The sequence below is a fragment of the Haliotis rufescens genome, unplaced genomic scaffold (assembly GCF_023055435.1).
Source record: "Haliotis rufescens isolate VD_foot unplaced genomic scaffold, xgHalRufe1.0.p SCAF_1, whole genome shotgun sequence".
NCBI lineage: Eukaryota > Metazoa > Mollusca > Gastropoda > Lepetellida > Haliotidae > Haliotis > Haliotis rufescens.
This window is the reverse complement of record NW_025963779.1, coordinates 54,992,743-55,011,489: the sequence shown is the minus strand read 5'-3', so window position 1 is coordinate 55,011,489 and position 18,747 is coordinate 54,992,743. Positions and strand designations below refer to the sequence as shown.

Here is an 18,747-nt window from a genome sequence, read left to right as displayed (position 1 = left end):
TCAGGGTCCACATTCCATGTAATGAAACAGTCCATTATAATGTCAGCTTGTATTAGCCAGTAACATGCCTGCGTTTTCTGCCATCCGTGACCTTTGCCCAACCAACAATGCACATGTCATAGAGCATAACGCATGAAGACATACCAGTCTATGTGATGCGTACGAATTTCAAACTATCACCATTCAGTAGTTTTCCTGATATAATTTAGCTACAGCTATAGCTAAATTGTATGCAAATATATTTTTTCTTGCACTCGTTTCCATCTGTTGGTTAAGCCGGGAGTCTATCGGAGAGCATTACATAAACTCCCTGGTTAAACCACATATTCCGTTGATGGTGGTATATACTACTCAAAAGAAGTTAAAGAACATGACCGATTAACCAGAGGCATATGAAACAATGGGGTGTTCTTGACTCCTTTTGAGTAGTATGTGCGATTATGTTTACTCTGTATTCACGTCAACGTGTATGGGTACAACAGTTGTTGATGACATGATGGCATACGTTTCACTGATGCATGAACTGCGACAACCTTCACTGCTAGTGTCAATGCCACCCCCCTGAGCAGGATACAGGACGTGACCCACAGCCACCGGTGCGCAAGTGGTAACCACGGTTGTTACGGAAGGTCCTGCATATCACGTTGAGGAACGACCCTGGGTTTTCTTCCAAGGGTCATTGTGGTACAGACAACATGCAGCCGCTTATTCTCGGGGAGAATCCACTACGCCTTCTGGTAGAACACCCGGCGAAGTTTCATCTAGTAACACCTTGAAGGTACCTCGAAAACGATCCTTTTATTTTCAAATCTCGGATCGAATTTTGTGTTAGGAATCGGATTGGAATTCCTTATGTCCCCAGTCGCCTCTTTCAACGGATTGTTCAGTTACACCAGGAGTAACTAAGTGTGTGCACTTTCGAAAGATGGACTCTATGATCCATATGTTATCATTTGTTTGAATTAGAAAATATTTGAAACAATGTAGGTATTTACAGGCACTTTTCCTGACAATCAATAATGGCAGGTAGTCCTATAGTTCCATACATACTCCCCGATAGTAATGGACACTTCGGTACCGGCACTTCTAATAAATCAGCGTATTGTGTCAGTGTCTGTAACGCTTCATCAGTGCATGGTTATAGTTATGCCAAATAGACATATTGTATACATTATCTATAATAACACTTACATGGATAAAGAAACTGATTTACCATGCATGTGGTAACATCTGAGAAACATTCATGTGTACATTTTAAAAGTGGAATTAAACTACTCCTATGCACATTTGTGCCAGCATCTGAAAAGAAAGAAAGGGTGAGGTTGACCAATCTGTTTAGAAGCTCCAGGATTGGCACTTTTGTGACCAACCGCCATGACCGGCTGACAAGGGCCTGGGCAAATTAGGACATGGACATTTGAAAGGAAAATTGGCAGCCATCTTTGCTTTCGGGGGGGACATCATTTTCTCATCTTAGGGGACACAATACACGCATACGCGCGCACGCACGCACGCACGCACGCACACACACACACACAATGTTTCTCATCAATTCCAGATTTTAGAAATGGCAAAGTGACCAGGCTTTTCTTTTTCTTTTTGTTTCAAAACACATTTGTCTCCAAGCAAAAGCATGGACCCTGTGTATTCCTTCTTTATTCATTGTTTTTTTCTATTTACATAGATCCCTTTACCACAACAGTGTTTAACTGTACTTTACAACAAATAACTCAAGTTTGCCCATCATATTGTGTAATAATTTATTATCAACTGTACAGTATGGCCATGTCCAGTACTGTCCAGCACAGAAGGACATCCAAGCAGTAGACACCAACAAACCAAATACTGCTGCAATCAATCTGTAAAAAAGCAAGACAACAAGGACACACCTACACTGTGAATGTTCAAAGTTGTATATCACAGTCATTGTTTGTTTTCCAGCATTCACCTTAACTGCACTCTCCAATGATGAGGCACAACATCCACAATACAGATGACGTGGACCTCAGAATCATCAATCAAAAGGCAAACTGTGAGGAAGCTGAGCCATATGTGCTCAAACCAAATTTAAGTATTATGTTTTGATTAACCAATCAATCAGTACATATTAAGACGTTGGTAAACAAGAAGGTGAATGTGGAACAAAACTAATACCAAGGACATGTAACTATGCATTGCTCACTCTTATACAGGGACACTGGACCTTGCACTACTAACACACAACAGAATGGGTGGGTTCACAACACAGGTGCACACATACATAACTACTTATGGCCAGTCAACACAAGCATCACTTACATTGATAAGAACAGAGGACACACCAGTCAAATTGCAGGATCAAGGTTAACCTGGTTATTCAACCATATTCATGTAAAATGACAACAATTTGTCAAATACAATTAAACAATTACTAAAGGAATGTGAAGCAAGTATACAAAGATGCATAGTAAACAGGTATCGCCACAGGAATACAAAAAGCAAACCATCAAATATATTATGTAAGTATTCACTGCTAGATATTCTTACCTTCAGTATGTACAGATATACATTATTGGTATTCAAATGATGGCTAATACTGACAATAAGATCAAGGCCATCTTTGCAACAAAGGCAGGGTTAAATAATTATATGTACTGAATGCAGCTATAAATAAAATGGTAGACATGTGCAAGCACAGAGATCGATTTACTCCTATTGTTCTTGATAAATACCATAACAAAAGGAATTCTGTACTATAGAACTACAAACAACAAGCAACATGTATTTCCATCAATACAATGTGTCTGTACTGTGGACATGCAATTCTAATGAAATCATTTTAGAAAAAAATGTACAGTTTGTTTTGGGCCTAGTTCTATTGATATGCCTTTTTGCATTAGTTTCTACATCCACTTATCAAACAGATCAAATGCAAACCACTGATAATCACATCACACTACTAACAGAAACAGACACACATAAAAGGGTAGGAAAATAGTTCAGATCATTACAGCAAAAACATCTGATCAGAAACATTTAGCAAACACTGAGATTAACTGTAGTTTAGAAGACTCAACACATAGATCACAGACTTCAGACAAGGAAGACCAAGAAATAGCATGGTACATGCTTGTTGACTAACAGAACAATGCAGATGTAGCTCCTGCAGAGGCAGGTATTCATTACAAAATTTACCTGCAGGACAATTATACACACGGAAAAAAGTGTAGCACCTCGTACTATATATTTCCATACAAAATACCGGAACCCATATTTTGACACATTTGTTTTTGTTTCTGATCCATTCACATAATTTTCACTGCTATTTTGCCTTTAATATGCCCACTGGGATCTGTTTCGGCACATGATCGAGATTGGTTATTCTCCGACATTGAAGTGACATACTCATATGAACATACAGAAACCAAAATTGATTATCTAATGACCTTATTCATATGGCGATGGTTATTTGACTACCTTTTCAATTGAGTCCCCTGCTTCTTTGTCATGATGCTGTGATAGAACTGTAATAATGTTCAAAGGGACATTATACAACTCACTCACTCTTTGCATCATGTGATATGACTCAGTTACAGTCTTCTTGTACCAACTCTTCAGCAGGTGTCGGTAGTATCTTACACATATAAAATTTAGAAAAATGTCATATGTTTTTATTTCCAAAAGTTACATGGACGTTCAGGATATATGAAAACAAAGATGGTTGGTGCTTAAATTCTTTCCAGGTGAATAGTAGCTTCCACAACATATGAAGGATTCTGCCCCTCACTTTTGGCATAGATGCTGTTTTGGCATAGATGCTGTTCGAGATATATACATGTATTTTGTCATTGTCCTCTCTATTGATATGGTTGTTTGTTGAAGAATTAGGATTTCAATTTCAAGGATATCAGCAACTTTGCAGAATATCAGAAGGGTCAATCATTCAAGATGTGAGTTAGCACCTTGGTTAAACAGCTCATGTTGAACAACAGGGTATACTTAACAAAACAATATCAGTATAAAAGTGTACACGAATACTGCTGTTAAAAATATATTCTGGGTTCTCAGGCACCAATGCAGCAGAAAAATACCCTCATTCAAGATAACAAATGAAGATTTGGCCTTGGGTAGAACTCTTCTTCATAAAAATCAAAGTGTGAATGGTGTTTTATGCTGCAGATAGCATTTTTAATGTTATATCACAGTAGTCTTCACACCAATAAAATAGAATTGTCCATGCAACTGCACCAATTTGTCAGAAGTGATTGCCTGAGAAAGGACCATTTCAACACACTTCTCTTCAAGCCTCATTATTACTCCCACTGTTATTAACACAAACTACCCTCAGAAACATCAGTCATCAATAAAAACCTTATTTAATGAATTGAAATTAATGTCCATGAAAATCAACTGGAATATGTCCACAGTATAAAAAGAAGATTAAACAATGAGCACCTATTTTTATTGATTTATTTCAACATGAATTTTGAAATATAAATATTAAATTAAATATTTACCAGAGCATTATTTATCTTTTGCAAATAAACATGTGTTTGTGTCATTGCTTTCATCAAAGGAGGAATGACACAACTAAAATAATCAAACTTATGGTATTTATGTCATAAGCAGTAAAGTTTGACTCCCTTTGGAAAAGTCACTGTTAATGAATACCTTGTTACATTAAATCAAATGTATCATAAACAGGCAAGTACCAGATAGGTATAAGGGCCAGTGGCCTTAAGTACAATAATAACTCACAGTGGTTAAATGATACCATGTGTCATGATTAACCAACAGTTTTTAACTGGGTGTGCATATAAACACTTGTAATATAAAACAAGACTTGATATAATCAACTTGATATAATGACTTCTGAGTGGACAAAGTCTGCAATGAAAAGTACAATAACAAAAGTTTCAGGAAAAAGGTAATGCCTTCCCAAAGTTGTTGTTTTTCCCCCGTACTGGAAGTAAATCACAAATGCATTCATACAGATCATCAACAACTCTTTGGTAGCTAGTTATAATGATATTGCTCATTAATCTATACTGTACAGAATTCATCAATAGATCTCTTTGACTTGTGCTTTATGAAACATGTGGTAACATCTTACTTGAAACAACATCAATGCTTTGCAGTGAAGATTGGGTAGCATCTTGACATACATGGCCAAACAAAAACAGGTGGAATTCAATTACTCAACTTTGCCTTATGTGTTCTCCTGACCTATACACATTTATAAGATGACCGTTGTCTTGGCTAATCCAACATCAATTCATAACAACCTCACTACTTTTCAAGTCTACAAAAAGATTACAAGTTTTGTGATTGTGAACATCTAGATCAAAACTTTCTAAAAGCAATTTCCCAGCTACAATGTTTTGTTCAGCATGTGACAGGAATCCATAAGATTTTTCTTTTGAGAATTAATGACAACCAAGAACCACAGAATTTAGTCTTTGCTATCAAAGATGCACATATGACACTGTATAGCTATGCCACACCTATACTTGAAGACCTGTCATCACTCTCAATACACCATCGTTTGTCTTACAGCCGGGCCTTGGGCTAGAGTCAGTGAGAGCTGAAACACTGTAATCAATGTCAGAGGAAAGCGACAAAGACATGGATGTCAGTGCTGTGTATACGAGTAATGCGTTCCTGACATCAAGTCATACCACAGCATATAGTAAATCAGTCTACAGTGCACAGCAAGTCATATCAGCAGATGGCCATCAGCACCAATAGACCTGACATCTACAGTGTCATGGTGCCAGCATCTAGGGCATCACCTCCTACTCCACCTTGAAGTACTCCTGGGCAACTGTCCACTGTTCTGGAGGGAACCGGCTGGCAAGTGTCATCCTAGACTCTGTGTCGCGGTATTCTTTGTCTGTAAATAAAGGGAATAAGTACATTCATCATTACAGTGGCACAGATAATGAGGCATACCATGATCCTACAGACAAACAAAATTCTCAATCTATTGGACTAACTGAAATTAATGGAATTCAGAAGGTTTTCTAAGATACATCATCATAAAGAACTGATGATTTAACTAAGTAGGTTTCAAGATGAAAGCCTCCATGACAAATAAAACTTTTAAAATCCTGTTAAATGTTGGATACCAGGGGTTTATATTTACTCTAGCTTTTTTCTGGCTACAACCTGCTTTTACAATACATGTAGAAGCATGTATCTACAAACTCAGGTGGGGTGAGGTGAAACGGGGTTTGATGTCCCATCCAAGATTATTGCACTTATAAAGTGACATGCATGCATGCATGTACTTGTGTGTATGTGTATGTGTGTATGTGTGTGTGTGTGTGTGTGTGTGGCTGCTTGTACTAGTCTGGACTGATGCAGATTTATAGTGCTAGCTCACTGACATACCATGCCACAGTTTAACATGAATACCCCACTTAGACACAGTATACTGACACCGAACCGACCAGTCCTTGTTTTAGTCCCTTACAGGGTAACAACAAGTACCATCTTTTAACATCTTTTGGCATGACGCGTCTGGGGATCGAACCCCTATCCTTCTGCTCTCCAGGCGGACGCTCTACCACTAGACCACAGAGGCGATGCTACAAACTCAGGAAAATTCAAGGTACTTATAAGTTATTAAACTGTCCCAAAAAACACTTTTTTCCCAATAAAATTTATATTACTTTATATTGTTAATACCAGTAAACCAATATTTAACCATGATTAGGAGGTCCATCAAGTCTTTGCTGAGACACTAGACGTGCATCAAATAATTATTACAGTCTCTAAGCAAATAATTATTAGTTTTAATCATACTTCCTGGATTATATATAAATGATAAGAACAAGCTGTCCCAACATGTACTGTCCATATATCTAGACTTGCCTATGATAAGGATAGCATTACTATACATCCATGGACTTATCATTCAGTGCAGCCTTGGAGCAAGGCTGATGAGACACAATCTACTTGAAAACTGCGATGAACTCACATTCCCATTTGGATTCATGAAGCTATTGAAACTTTCTTCATCAGAAAGTAATTGAATTTAGTTATCATAACTTATACATATTTAGAACTTACAAACTATGTATTCATGAAAATAGGGTTGTTGAAACTGTACAATTGTCATTTAGCCAAAGTAAATAACAAAACTGTCCATCATTTAAATCATTACATTCTGAATATCATCAGTTTCAAATATTATCTTCCTGTTTTGCTGAGTAAATGAATATATACAAAGGTTGTTATTATGACAATTTATCTGCTAATAAATCTTAAAATGTGTGTTATTTGATATGTTAATTTGTTTTTATAATAGTGAGCTATCTTTTAGTAATAAGCTGATGATGGCTATGATTAATGCATTATTCAGATCAAGACCACATGGAATAATTTGGAAATTTAATCCGATGTTTTTGAGACGTTTATTTTGCTAAGCAGAAAGGCCCTCTAGGTTAAGAGCTGAGTTACTTTGTGAAGAAAGAGTTTGACTGATGGAGGGATGTTTACTGATGCTAATCAGCCTCATCCCATGACATGATGACACTCAGTGCTAAACCCTGGAATTCCATTTATCATTTTTGGTGTAGCATATTTCTTCAGCTTCTTCAAGTTATTAATCTATGTAGAATCTTTTTTAAATATTTTCAGTATGATAAAAAACAAACCCAAATGTAAATGGGCTTTTTTCACTATAACAATACTTAATTTATTAATATGTTTATCTTTTCAATGAAAAACTATGATCTTGCTACTGCATATGGATATAAGGAATAAGTGTGACAGGCTGATGTCTATGGTATTTTGGAGGTTGCCAAAAGGACATGAAAATTACTGGTTCCAAACAAACAAACATTTCACAAGCTGCAAAACCATTACTGCACATCTTCATGACACTTTTCTTTTTCAAATAATTCTTTAAAAAAAGACATTGTTTGATGATACAGTAACACAAATATAGGCCTGTCAGGAATACTTGGAAAACTGGTACTTAGAAAACCAGTTAAAGTTTCAAATAAGCAATCTGGATTTTGTTATTCTAGTTAATATTGTAAACAATCACTTGCAACTACGTTTGTGTTTATATTTGTTCATAAACTTGTATCAAAGAATAATCAAAGGCACCTCCCCTGACTCTCTAACAATCTACTGAAATCAGTGAAAAAGGTGGATGTTTGGCTTTGTTATTATGTCATCGTCAAAGATGAACGTGTTTTATCAAACTATCGCAATCCTATTGCAATAGTACAATATTACAATAGTATCACTAATGCAATAGTAAGAAAGACCCCAATAGTAACCCTCAGTGTATATACAGTTTAACTTTCCTGAACCATTTTGGTTGGGAATATAGGCATAGTTGAAATACATTGTAGCAACAGATATGCAATGAAAATATGCAACAAAATAATTTCAAACCAGAAACAACCACTGATCCACTGAGTGAGGAACCATAAAACATGAGAGGCCAGAATGACAATTATGTTAGGCTGCCATGGTGGTCATGGCCTGAACTGACACCATTCCATGGATCATCTATGCAAAACTCAGATTCACAGACCTTTTGATTCTCAGATAATGTCAAAAATATCTACAAAAGTAAACATGTCAAAACCTTTGGTTCACGTGATCTGACAACAATTTTCTCAAATGTCATGTTCTAAAAATCATTGCAAAATACAATAGAATTTTTAATTCCATACTTTGGTCCTCAACATTTTTTTACTTGAATGAAGCTAACCACACAGTTTTTCCAGCTACGGTCTCTAATGGAGGTATAGATGTAAAACAACAAACCCTCCCGAAGATATGATTAGATTAGGGAAATATGTGCCCCCTGCTGGCCATGATGTTGACAGTCTGCACCAGCCAAATGAAGAACACATACACACTTGATGATGGACTTGTGTTTTGCAAGTGTGTCAGGCAAAGCGCTTCATGTTCCGGGGATAATTACAATATTTATGTTACACCCTCCTACAAACAATCTTCATGACAAGATCTCTATCTGTAAACTCATTACTTCCCAGAAGTCGTCTGCTCACTTTAACTACCATCCTAGCACTGACAGGAACAACCCATTTTTAGATGCAGCAGTTTTATATAAACCTGATAAAAAAGATGTTTGCAAAATGTAATAAGAACACACTCGTTCATACATAGTCACATAATATTGCATATGCCTACAAGGGTCCTCAAGGTGTTCTGGAATAGTTCTTAATCGTTGACCTCCTTGACAGTGAGTTTCCAGTCGACAAACGGCATTCTAGAACAATTTTATGATGTTGGCAAATGTTGATAGGATATTGTTTTTAGGACATTCTTAAAACATGGGTTAAGGCAAGGGCCCTTTGACTTTCATTGTAAATTTCAAACAGCTCAATCATTAATTTTTAAGTATTTGTGACAATGAAATGAAGTTAAAAATGTTCAAACAAGATTGTGATGTGAGTACATGAATGAACAGAACTAAACAGGCTAAACAGTAGTGGATAAACATGTACATCAACTGGATCCTAGTTTCTCTCCGTCTATTTCATCACAACATTCACATAAAATCATCCTGGAACTTTACATTCAATAAACATGTCCTCTACAAATCCTAAATACATTTCACAAGTGATCTGTTGTTAATGGTAATTTTGAAAAAAATAATGATCAAGAGACCAGATTTCAGTCAACTCAAATCAGGCTTTCCAAAACTCCCATTGCCATTGATTTACCCAGTCCTGACACCCCACAATTGACATTTCTCTGGGGTGATTCATGAAGCAAAAGTGAAACTTGTCTTTCCAAGTCACACTCTAGAAAGTGATATGCTGACCACAGCCTTGTTTGAGCATCTCAAATCACAGCCTGCAAACTGACATCCTAATCACATCAGGCCCTCCCCTAGTCACAGTTAGTTGTCAAGAAAATAGCAGCCACAGATCTTAATGGGACCCATGGCCAATTGATATGTCTTTCTGCATGGACCATACAGTGAGGACATGTCGCTAGGTTCTGAAACTGTCATCATGCAGAATTTTCATAATTCAATCTACACTATTTGAGGGAAAAGGGAATTAACCTTTCAAAGTGAGGTGTTGTTGGGAACACTTTGATGACAACAGTGAGTGGTGTTTGCATTTACTTGCAAAAACCTCAATTTCCGCAAAGCGTAAAGTCTTAATGTACAACCGTGTACTTCCAGTCGAAAAAACACAGTACTTGACGACCTTGTCCTCAATCAAGAAAATTTCTTAAGATCCAACAATTACCAAGTCTAAGGATTGTACAAGTAAACAAACAACAGGAACTACAAGTTTTTGCATGAGATTTTTCTATTTCATGATCTATACCTTTGACCTTCTCACTTCATGTGGAATAAGATTGTAGCATACCGTCTTATTTTGCATATTTTATGCCTTTATGCAGCTTATCTTAAGATCATGCTTTAACCAGTAGGCTACCCGACAGCCCCTCCACTTTGAGTAAAGCTGCATACCTAATTTAACTGTTTTGATAGGTTGGCAAATGAGTTTTAATAACTGCCTGGAACATTATTTCAGCATCATTGCCGTGTAGCATTTATGATTGAGGAGGGCCAAATGTGACACAGTTCCTACACGTTTACCACTTTGAGGAAAATAATGACAACAGGTGAGGTGCTGACATACCAAGAATCATAAACAGTGCAAATATTGGAATTTAACCTACACTCATTAGATCCTGGGATAAGTAATGGATTCAACTCTGCACAGCAAATTGCAATGCTTTAGACATCTGGACCACTAGCGCCCCTCAAGGTCTGTAACTAGTTGAATCTGGAGTACTAAGCTAATTATGAGCACAAGGTACACAGGTTTACAAGCTGCACAAGCGAAAATGGATTTCTGAGTTTACATGTGTAATGAACATGTTCACATGCAGAAAGCTTTTAGTGAGGTGGTCTGATTCAACACTTATGTGCTGTGACATGTCAAGAAGCGACTTCTGTAAACAAAAGTCAGACTAGTGGCTGGCTGGTCACCGAGACTGAAGGAGGCTTTGGGTAAGGCGGAGCAGTGGCTACCCAACACATGGAGCCAGTTGGTCAGCTCTTCCATATTCATTTACTTAGGCTGGAATTGGCTATGACCCTTTGGCTGGAGACACCGTACCACAAATAGCTACTTGACTATATTAATGAAAGGCTAAACAAAATAAAAGAACTGGTTCTCAATGGCACTTTCACTTTTGAGTTGGGTGATTGGAATGTTATACATGTATTTAGGCCAGAAAATTATATATTTCATGGCTTACAGAATCTTGTGTGAGTGAATGAGTGAGTATAGTTTTATGACCCTTTTTTTAATAGCAATATAATAGCAGCACATGGCAGGAACCAGCCGACATGGGCTGCAAATATTGTACCCATGTCGGGCCTCAAATCCAGCCCTTGAGTTATACAAGTAATCATTTTAACCACTAAACGATCAAACCACCCCATTTTATGTGTGAACAATCTTGGTCATTAGAAGAATATTTTTTTTATTTTAACTGTCTCCCAAAATTAATCGAATATGTTGCAATGTGTGCAATTCTAGCTAAGCTTTTCTCATAGATTAACCTATTATATCCATATTTGTATTGCAAGCTACCTGATTGTATGCCCCTCCCCACAATTGTGGTGAAGTTTTCATTTGGTGGAATAAGAAAATAATTCTTTTGAGATTTCATTTTCCCCTACTTTTCACCTCTTTAGGGTGAGCTGAAACCAATTAATTAAGTAAGTCCAGCTTTATGTCAAAAAGTGAGCCAGATGAGCATCTGATTAATGTGGTTTCCTGCTGGGGTGTTGCTGTTGATACAGCAGTGTATGAGAACCAAGGGAAATCTTCCATCATAAAGAATGGGTTGGTTGTACAACCATACAATTACTAATGTGATTAACTTGTAGAAGCATGTGCCGATATCTGACATTTCTAGCGTGTCACAACCCACCTTGGGATCTGGCTTTCTTCGTGGTAGAGGGCATGAGCTTAGCCTGCTGGGCTTCCAGTTGTTTCTCCTGAAAATACATAAGGTACACTGACATCATTTCTTGTTGTGAAAGAAAGACTGAGAAAATCTGCCCTTCGTAAAAGGGCAAGAGCAAGCTGCCTTTTTGTCATTCCTCGAATAACCAAAATGTTATATATTAACTGACTAAAATTAGACACTGTAACATAAATAAATTGTTCATTTCAACTGGGACAAAACCATCTTGTCCTCACTGCCTGATTTTCTTCACTGAGAGAACCATTTCTACTCTGAAATCAGTAAATGGTCAGGTTCAAGACTGAATTCTATGACACTGATTTGAGGTAATGTATTTTGGATAGCCAACAGGTGATGAACCAGATGAAGTGATCAAATGTAACAAATGTTATATGTGGGAAAACACTTTCTTAGTTAACTTTCTTAGTTAAGTACAAATTCTAGTACTTTTTTAATCAACCCCCAAAAAGATCTAGAATTTGTACTTGATTAATAAAGTGTTATCCCAAATATAACATATGCTACAAATTGATGACAATGATCATAATGAAGGATTCCCAAGAATAGAATGACACATATCATAATATATCAGTAGAACATTGTGCAATGTTGACAGCAACAAATCCTTCTTGGTACATGCATTATGGAATATATGCTGGTTATGTTTTCATTGACGGGACTTCTCATTCACAGTGAGACAAAGGGATGGCTGTGAAACTGGTATGAGGTAAAGCATAAGCTAATCCTTGTGTTCGTGTTAAGATTATTGGCACTGTTTATACAAATAAACTGCCGCAAGTTTGAGGCAGGATTCCTGCAATCTAGACTGGAGTGGTACACATGGGGTTATCTCAAGTAGTTGGTGATCACCCAACTGACAGAGGTGGGGTGGGAGGGCGCTCGTGAGCAAACATCCATGGGGAGAAATTCAGGTTTCTCAAGAGCAGAACCTGGTGTTTGACAACTGTGAACACATTCAGGTTGTTGTCATCCGTCACCCTATCAATCTCTGCCAGTAGGGCGTCCCTACCCTCCAAAACAAACGGCTAATTGGTCAACAAATTTTTGTGTGTCATGGCTCCGAACAGGTGAAAAGGCATGTTTGACAAGGGTCTGGGTACACTGTCTACCCGGTTGTGGGGCTTCAGCTCGCCAGTGTTTTGCCGACTACGGTCCAAACACGCTAATCCTCAACACACGGGCCAGGGCACAAGGGGTGGGACGTGACAGCAGGGGCCCTGTTTCAACAGTTTTGTCAGGATGTTGTCGACATATGTAATCTGGCACTACACTGCTGGCTACATGGACTGACGCACCTTGATGCAATCGAGACTGAAGACAATTGCAAGCATCTCACAAGACAATTGCACAGCTACCACTGTCATAAACTTTTGGACAGTTTTTACATAGGCTGACACCCCTGGATATAAAGTGAGAAACAGGCATGGATTTCACAAAAAAATTGTAGCAGTATGAAGGTCTTAACATCATGACAGTCTCACATGGACTGACCTAGACTTTGGACTGATCCTGAGGACCAGGGCCCGGTTCCACAAAACGATCTACGACTGTCTAAGTCTAAAGTATGGAAGTAACAATCACCTTAGCACTACGATCGCTTTGTGGTTTTGGGGCCCGGGGTTACAGATCACAGAACAATTGTTGCACTATGACCATCTTGTACAGTATGACTGTAGACTTGTACACATAGACTCCAAAGCTATGAGTATCAGTAACTCCTATACTTTAACATACACAGATGGGCGAGCTAAAATCCAGTGGTGAAACAGGGTCCAGGAAGCCAAATTCTACAGAGTCTAAACCCACCTAAAGTCTAATTGATCTGTGTAAGGCACCAGTATGGTTTGTTATAGAGTTTCTTCAATAACATAGACAAAAATCCTAGAACAGAAAGTGACATAGTACTTACTGACACACAAGGATCTAATTTGCCTGGTATAACAGACATAACGGAATGATGGTCACACCTTGCAAGAAGAAACATTTCAATCAACATGAAACTGATAGGTTGTGTATTACAAAACAAATGGTGAATGAGATGTGTTTGCATTATCCTAGCCATTGGACTATAATAAAGCACTCAAAGAAGAGGCTTCATACAATGTACCAATGTGGGTAATCAAACTCAGGTATTCAGCTAACTAAACATTTCCAACCACGAGGCTACCCAATTTCCCTGAAAAACATATCCCCAATAAGAAATGCAACTCCATTTCCTACACAAAGAATAGGAACAGTGTTTGCAAATTAGACATATGAGAATATACATGGCCTGATAAGTAGCAAAGTCTTAATCTGCAATAACAAGCTGACAGTGGGAAGTTAATCCTGACAAGTCTTCAGCGCTTAGTAGCCAGTGTTTGGCCTCCAGCTCTGCCAATATTTGGCTGGTGACACCATACTGTGTGTTGGTGTTGTGTTGGTGTTGTGTCGTGTTGTGTTAGCTGCTTGTGTAGGATCACCTGGTGTCAGAAGATCCAAAGTTACATCATCTCACTCTGTGCACTGTCAGCATGGCATAACACTATTTACTATCTCGACATAGACTGTTCGTGAAACTCTAGTACCATACCAGGAGGAAGAGCTGACTTAGGTGGAACAATTATACTGAACATATGTATATATGTAAGTACTTCATGTTGGTAAGGAGTGAGTGAGTGAATATTGCTTAACGCCACATCAGCAATTTTGCAGCTATTCGCGGCGACCATGTTGGTAAGGAAAATGCAAATTTCCAGAAGGATATGTATATAAATAACTCTTGTATGACAAATACTCTCCTACCTTCAGTGAGTGAGTATGGTTTTACACCACTTTTAGCAATCTTCCAGCAATATCATGGCGGGGGACACCAAAAATTGGCTTCACACATTGTACTCACGTGGGGAATCGGGCCCGGGTCTTCGGCATGACGAGCGAATGTTTTAACCACCAGGCTACCCGACCACCCCTCTCCTACCTTCAATGACCAGGGCCCTGATCCACAAAGTGATCTTGACGCCATAACTATTGTATCTCAATGTTAAAGTATGGCTTTTACAATTATCTTAGCGCTAAGATTGCTTTGTGAGACATGGTCCTGAAAAACTTCAATATCAAAGCAAGCATCCCATGCCCAAATCAAAGAATCACAGGGCTATAAAGGAACTAAATAAGAAAAGAAAATAACTGCAGGGTGAATATTTAATGAGAATAATGGAACCAAATAACCTAAAAACCTGCATGTTAATTTCAGAAACAGATTTTAATTTAATTGATGCCCATGTGAGGATTAACAAGATGTGACTGATATGGCAGCATGTCTTTGTAGATAGAAGCGCAAAAATTAGATCAATCTCATTTTTAGTGTCATGTCTCATCCTTAAACAAGGAAACAAACTCGCACACACACAGAAAAATACTTAGATCAGGCTACAAGTAAACGCAGGCCAGACAAACAAGCTTTGACATAAGCCCACTTGACTTTCAGTCAGGTGAGCTAAAACGTTAGGTGTGAGGCATTCTATTTTTTACATTTATTTATTTTCAAACACACTGTTCAAGGCATCTGTGTACTGTGAATCACATGAACCATGAATGTCTGGTAAGTCAGTTTATGTGGCCTATTTCATCAAGTAAACACAGAAGGCAACACACAGTGATTTTCTTCATCTGCAGGTATTTGATATGATAAAATTATGTGAGAAAGGGTGTTTGGTATTGAGGCATGTGGAATAAAAAATATATATATATATATTATGGACTAAATTGCAAATAGACAGGGGTTAAAAATAACAAAATCTACAAAAATGATAGAAACAGACCAGCCTGTCAAAGAATGATACTTCTTAAAAATGCAACCATCCAAATAACCACACTTGACACTTTACTATCCTCTATTTATCAGAGAAACACAAACAGAGACAATGGTCAACCAAATGAACATAAAATTGTCAAGGAACCCAGTGCAGTGGCAATATGATACACCAGCCCACAACCTCTAACCTCTGACCTTGTGTCTATGAAACAGGAGACACTGTCTAGGGAGAATACATCAATTCATTAAAACATAAAGCTAATTAATAGAGAGTAATTAAAAATCAATGTGAGTTTAGGAAGTATGAGTGTTGGGTATCAGGTCCCAGTTAGGATGAGGAGTCCAAGCTTCCCCTATGGCGAGGCCTGTCAGCCCTAATACCCCTCACACGCAGTCTGACGCTAATAACATTAACTAGAGTATAAACCAAAGCAAATTCAATCAAAGACCAGGCCCTTGTCCCAACAATCAAAGGCAACTCACAAAACAAATGCAAAGGGTGCTTGTCTTCCCATAAGGGCTTCTCGGATAATCAAAACACAAAGGAATTCCAATAATATTTCCTACTTCAAGCAAAAATGACTACTTTTCGAATCCCCAACTGTCAAAAGCAACCTTTTTATGCAAATGAGGATTATTATTTTTGATATGAAACCTTATTATTTGGCATCCCCAAATTATGTCTTCCTGATGACTGTGTTTGTGGTCCAGGGACAGGTCATTTTATATTCTTCATTTTGGGAGAGAATGTTACAGTAAATGCTGACGGGTCATTTAAAATTCTTCCTTTTGGGGTCATATGGTGAATGTGACAAGCCCTGATAAAACTGTTAGTATGTACAAATCAGAATATCCCAGAATATCAGCAGCTTCTGGTCAACACGCAAGACCATCACCTTCCAAAGAACATAAGACTGAGCACTCTTGAGCAGGGAGCATCTGGACAAGAGTGCGATTTATTATTATATCACTATTCACGAACTTGTGGTTTACTACAAGAAAAGCTATGGAATAAATAAAATTATTTTACTTTGATTTACCAATTACTTTTCAGTTGATAACCTTATAAAAACATCTGGACAAGAAGGAACTTCACACAGACATTCATACCAATGCTTATGAATAACAAAGACGATAAAGATTAGTGATTCACCATTATACTAAAAGATTTATAATCCAAAACAATCTTATTGGTAATCACAAGACATTTTTAATGAAAATGACAGATATTCAATTAATTTAACAGTGTATTCAAAACATCTGCATAACATGTGGCTAGGAATTCTAAGACTAAGTGCACAAATTACTGCTATTTACTTTAATAAAATAAACTTCAGAAAAATACATGCAGTTCTCTTATAGTAAGCATTCCACATCTAAACATCCAGACACATTTCCAAATAAAATAATTTTCTGACAGTATCTCCACATCAGGAATATAAGGAGCAAAGAACTAAATCAGACAACCACAAAAAAGTCAATTTCTTATTCTCCTAATACAAGACACAACTTCAACCGAAATGTAGGATATAGAAATTTGCCTCACAGTTTTACTTCCTGGCTATCCCTTTAAATATGTTCAGGATAAATTAGTTGGCGAGAGAGTGGAGAGCCACCTCCCTGTGTGGCATATACACTTCTTCTGCTCTGACAGACAGCCCAACCAGAAAATATTAGAAACTCTGCAACTTAATCTAAAAAAGTAACAAACAAAAATCCGCTCGACTTAAGCTTAATCCATGTTACCAGGGTGGTAGCTACGATCAAGCTCCCCAGCTAAACTACACCTAACAAGATGGATTGAGAAATGCTTGGAGCAATTATCCCTCAGATTATTGCTTATGGGTAGCCTTCAGATTAAAGCAATGTTGATTTTTACTCATGAGGATTCAATTCTGAATTATTACAGTCCTTTTTTTAATATAACTCCTTCTTTCCAAGAGAAAATCCTGTACATTCAACAGGGATTGGAAGCATCAGGATTTGTCAGCATCAAATATATTCCCAAACATTTGTGTCATGCTTAGTCTTAGCTTGATAACTTTGATTTTTTTCCTGAGACAGGAAGTGACTTACAACCAGAGAAAGTTGGAATAAAATTTGAAAACTCTAATTGGCTTAAAAATAGAACTTTGAAACTGCAAACGTTTATTTAAATCCAGTAAAATGAGTTGCTGAAAGAAAAATCATAATTACCTCAATAACAGTTTCAATGGAGAACACTTCCATTCTCCACATTTCTCCTAAATGTATTTCGTAATGAAAGAAAATGCTTCACACATTTATGATGCAAACATGAAGTGTTTCTATTTCACCAAAAGGAATTAAGTGAACACTTTCTCGTACCCAAATCTATCTTCTTAAATTATTCATATCCTATACTGTATGAAAAAACATAACAAAAACGCTTTTCTGTTTATTTTAACAGACATATATTCCCCATACAAAAGTGATGATGAATATTAAATATATTTATATTTTTACAAACTGTACACTGTTTCTGGTCAAGAAACAAACTGATTGGGCCTAAAAGGAAAGATATATTACTTTTGACAACAGAATACAAACCCATACATTTGACTAACATTTGACTTCAGCCACTAGTCTGACACCTGAGGTTCTGCTATGGCCTAGTAAAATCAGCTGATGTTAGTTCATGTACTAAAACTAATAATGGAATGATGCCATTTGGCTAGTTGACCTCATCATTGTATATTTATATTATATATTTCCAAAACACAACACTATTTCCCTCCCCCAAGACACAGACCAAAGTTCTGCCACAATTAAGTGACCCTTCTCCATCGGACCAGTAGCCTGACACAAATGATAATCCATCAGTCTGGTGATGATCAACTTGAACATGCATATCCCCCTGTCACAGACAATTACATGGCTGATACATCATAACTCACTCCCAGAGCAGGGCTCCACTAGATAACAGGCCAAATCATATC

The 18,747-nt window shown here is 37.4% G+C and overlaps 1 protein-coding gene across 1 annotated transcript in view; it reads right to left on the bottom strand.

Annotated features, from left to right (window-relative positions):
• Nucleotides 1-1,743: 1,743 nt before the first annotated feature.
• LOC124131542 (S phase cyclin A-associated protein in the endoplasmic reticulum-like) overlaps nt 1,744-18,747 on the bottom strand; it is a 121,157-nt gene continuing 104,153 nt past the window's right edge. Inside the window, exons 28-29 of the mRNA XM_048398067.1 lie at nt 11,938-12,004; nt 1,744-5,872 (exon numbers count right to left, since the gene is read on the bottom strand). Coding sequence (XP_048254024.1) covers nt 5,775-5,872; nt 11,938-12,004 — 165 coding nt within the window. The 3' untranslated portion in view covers nt 1,744-5,774. The remainder of the gene's footprint in view (nt 5,873-11,937; nt 12,005-18,747) is intronic.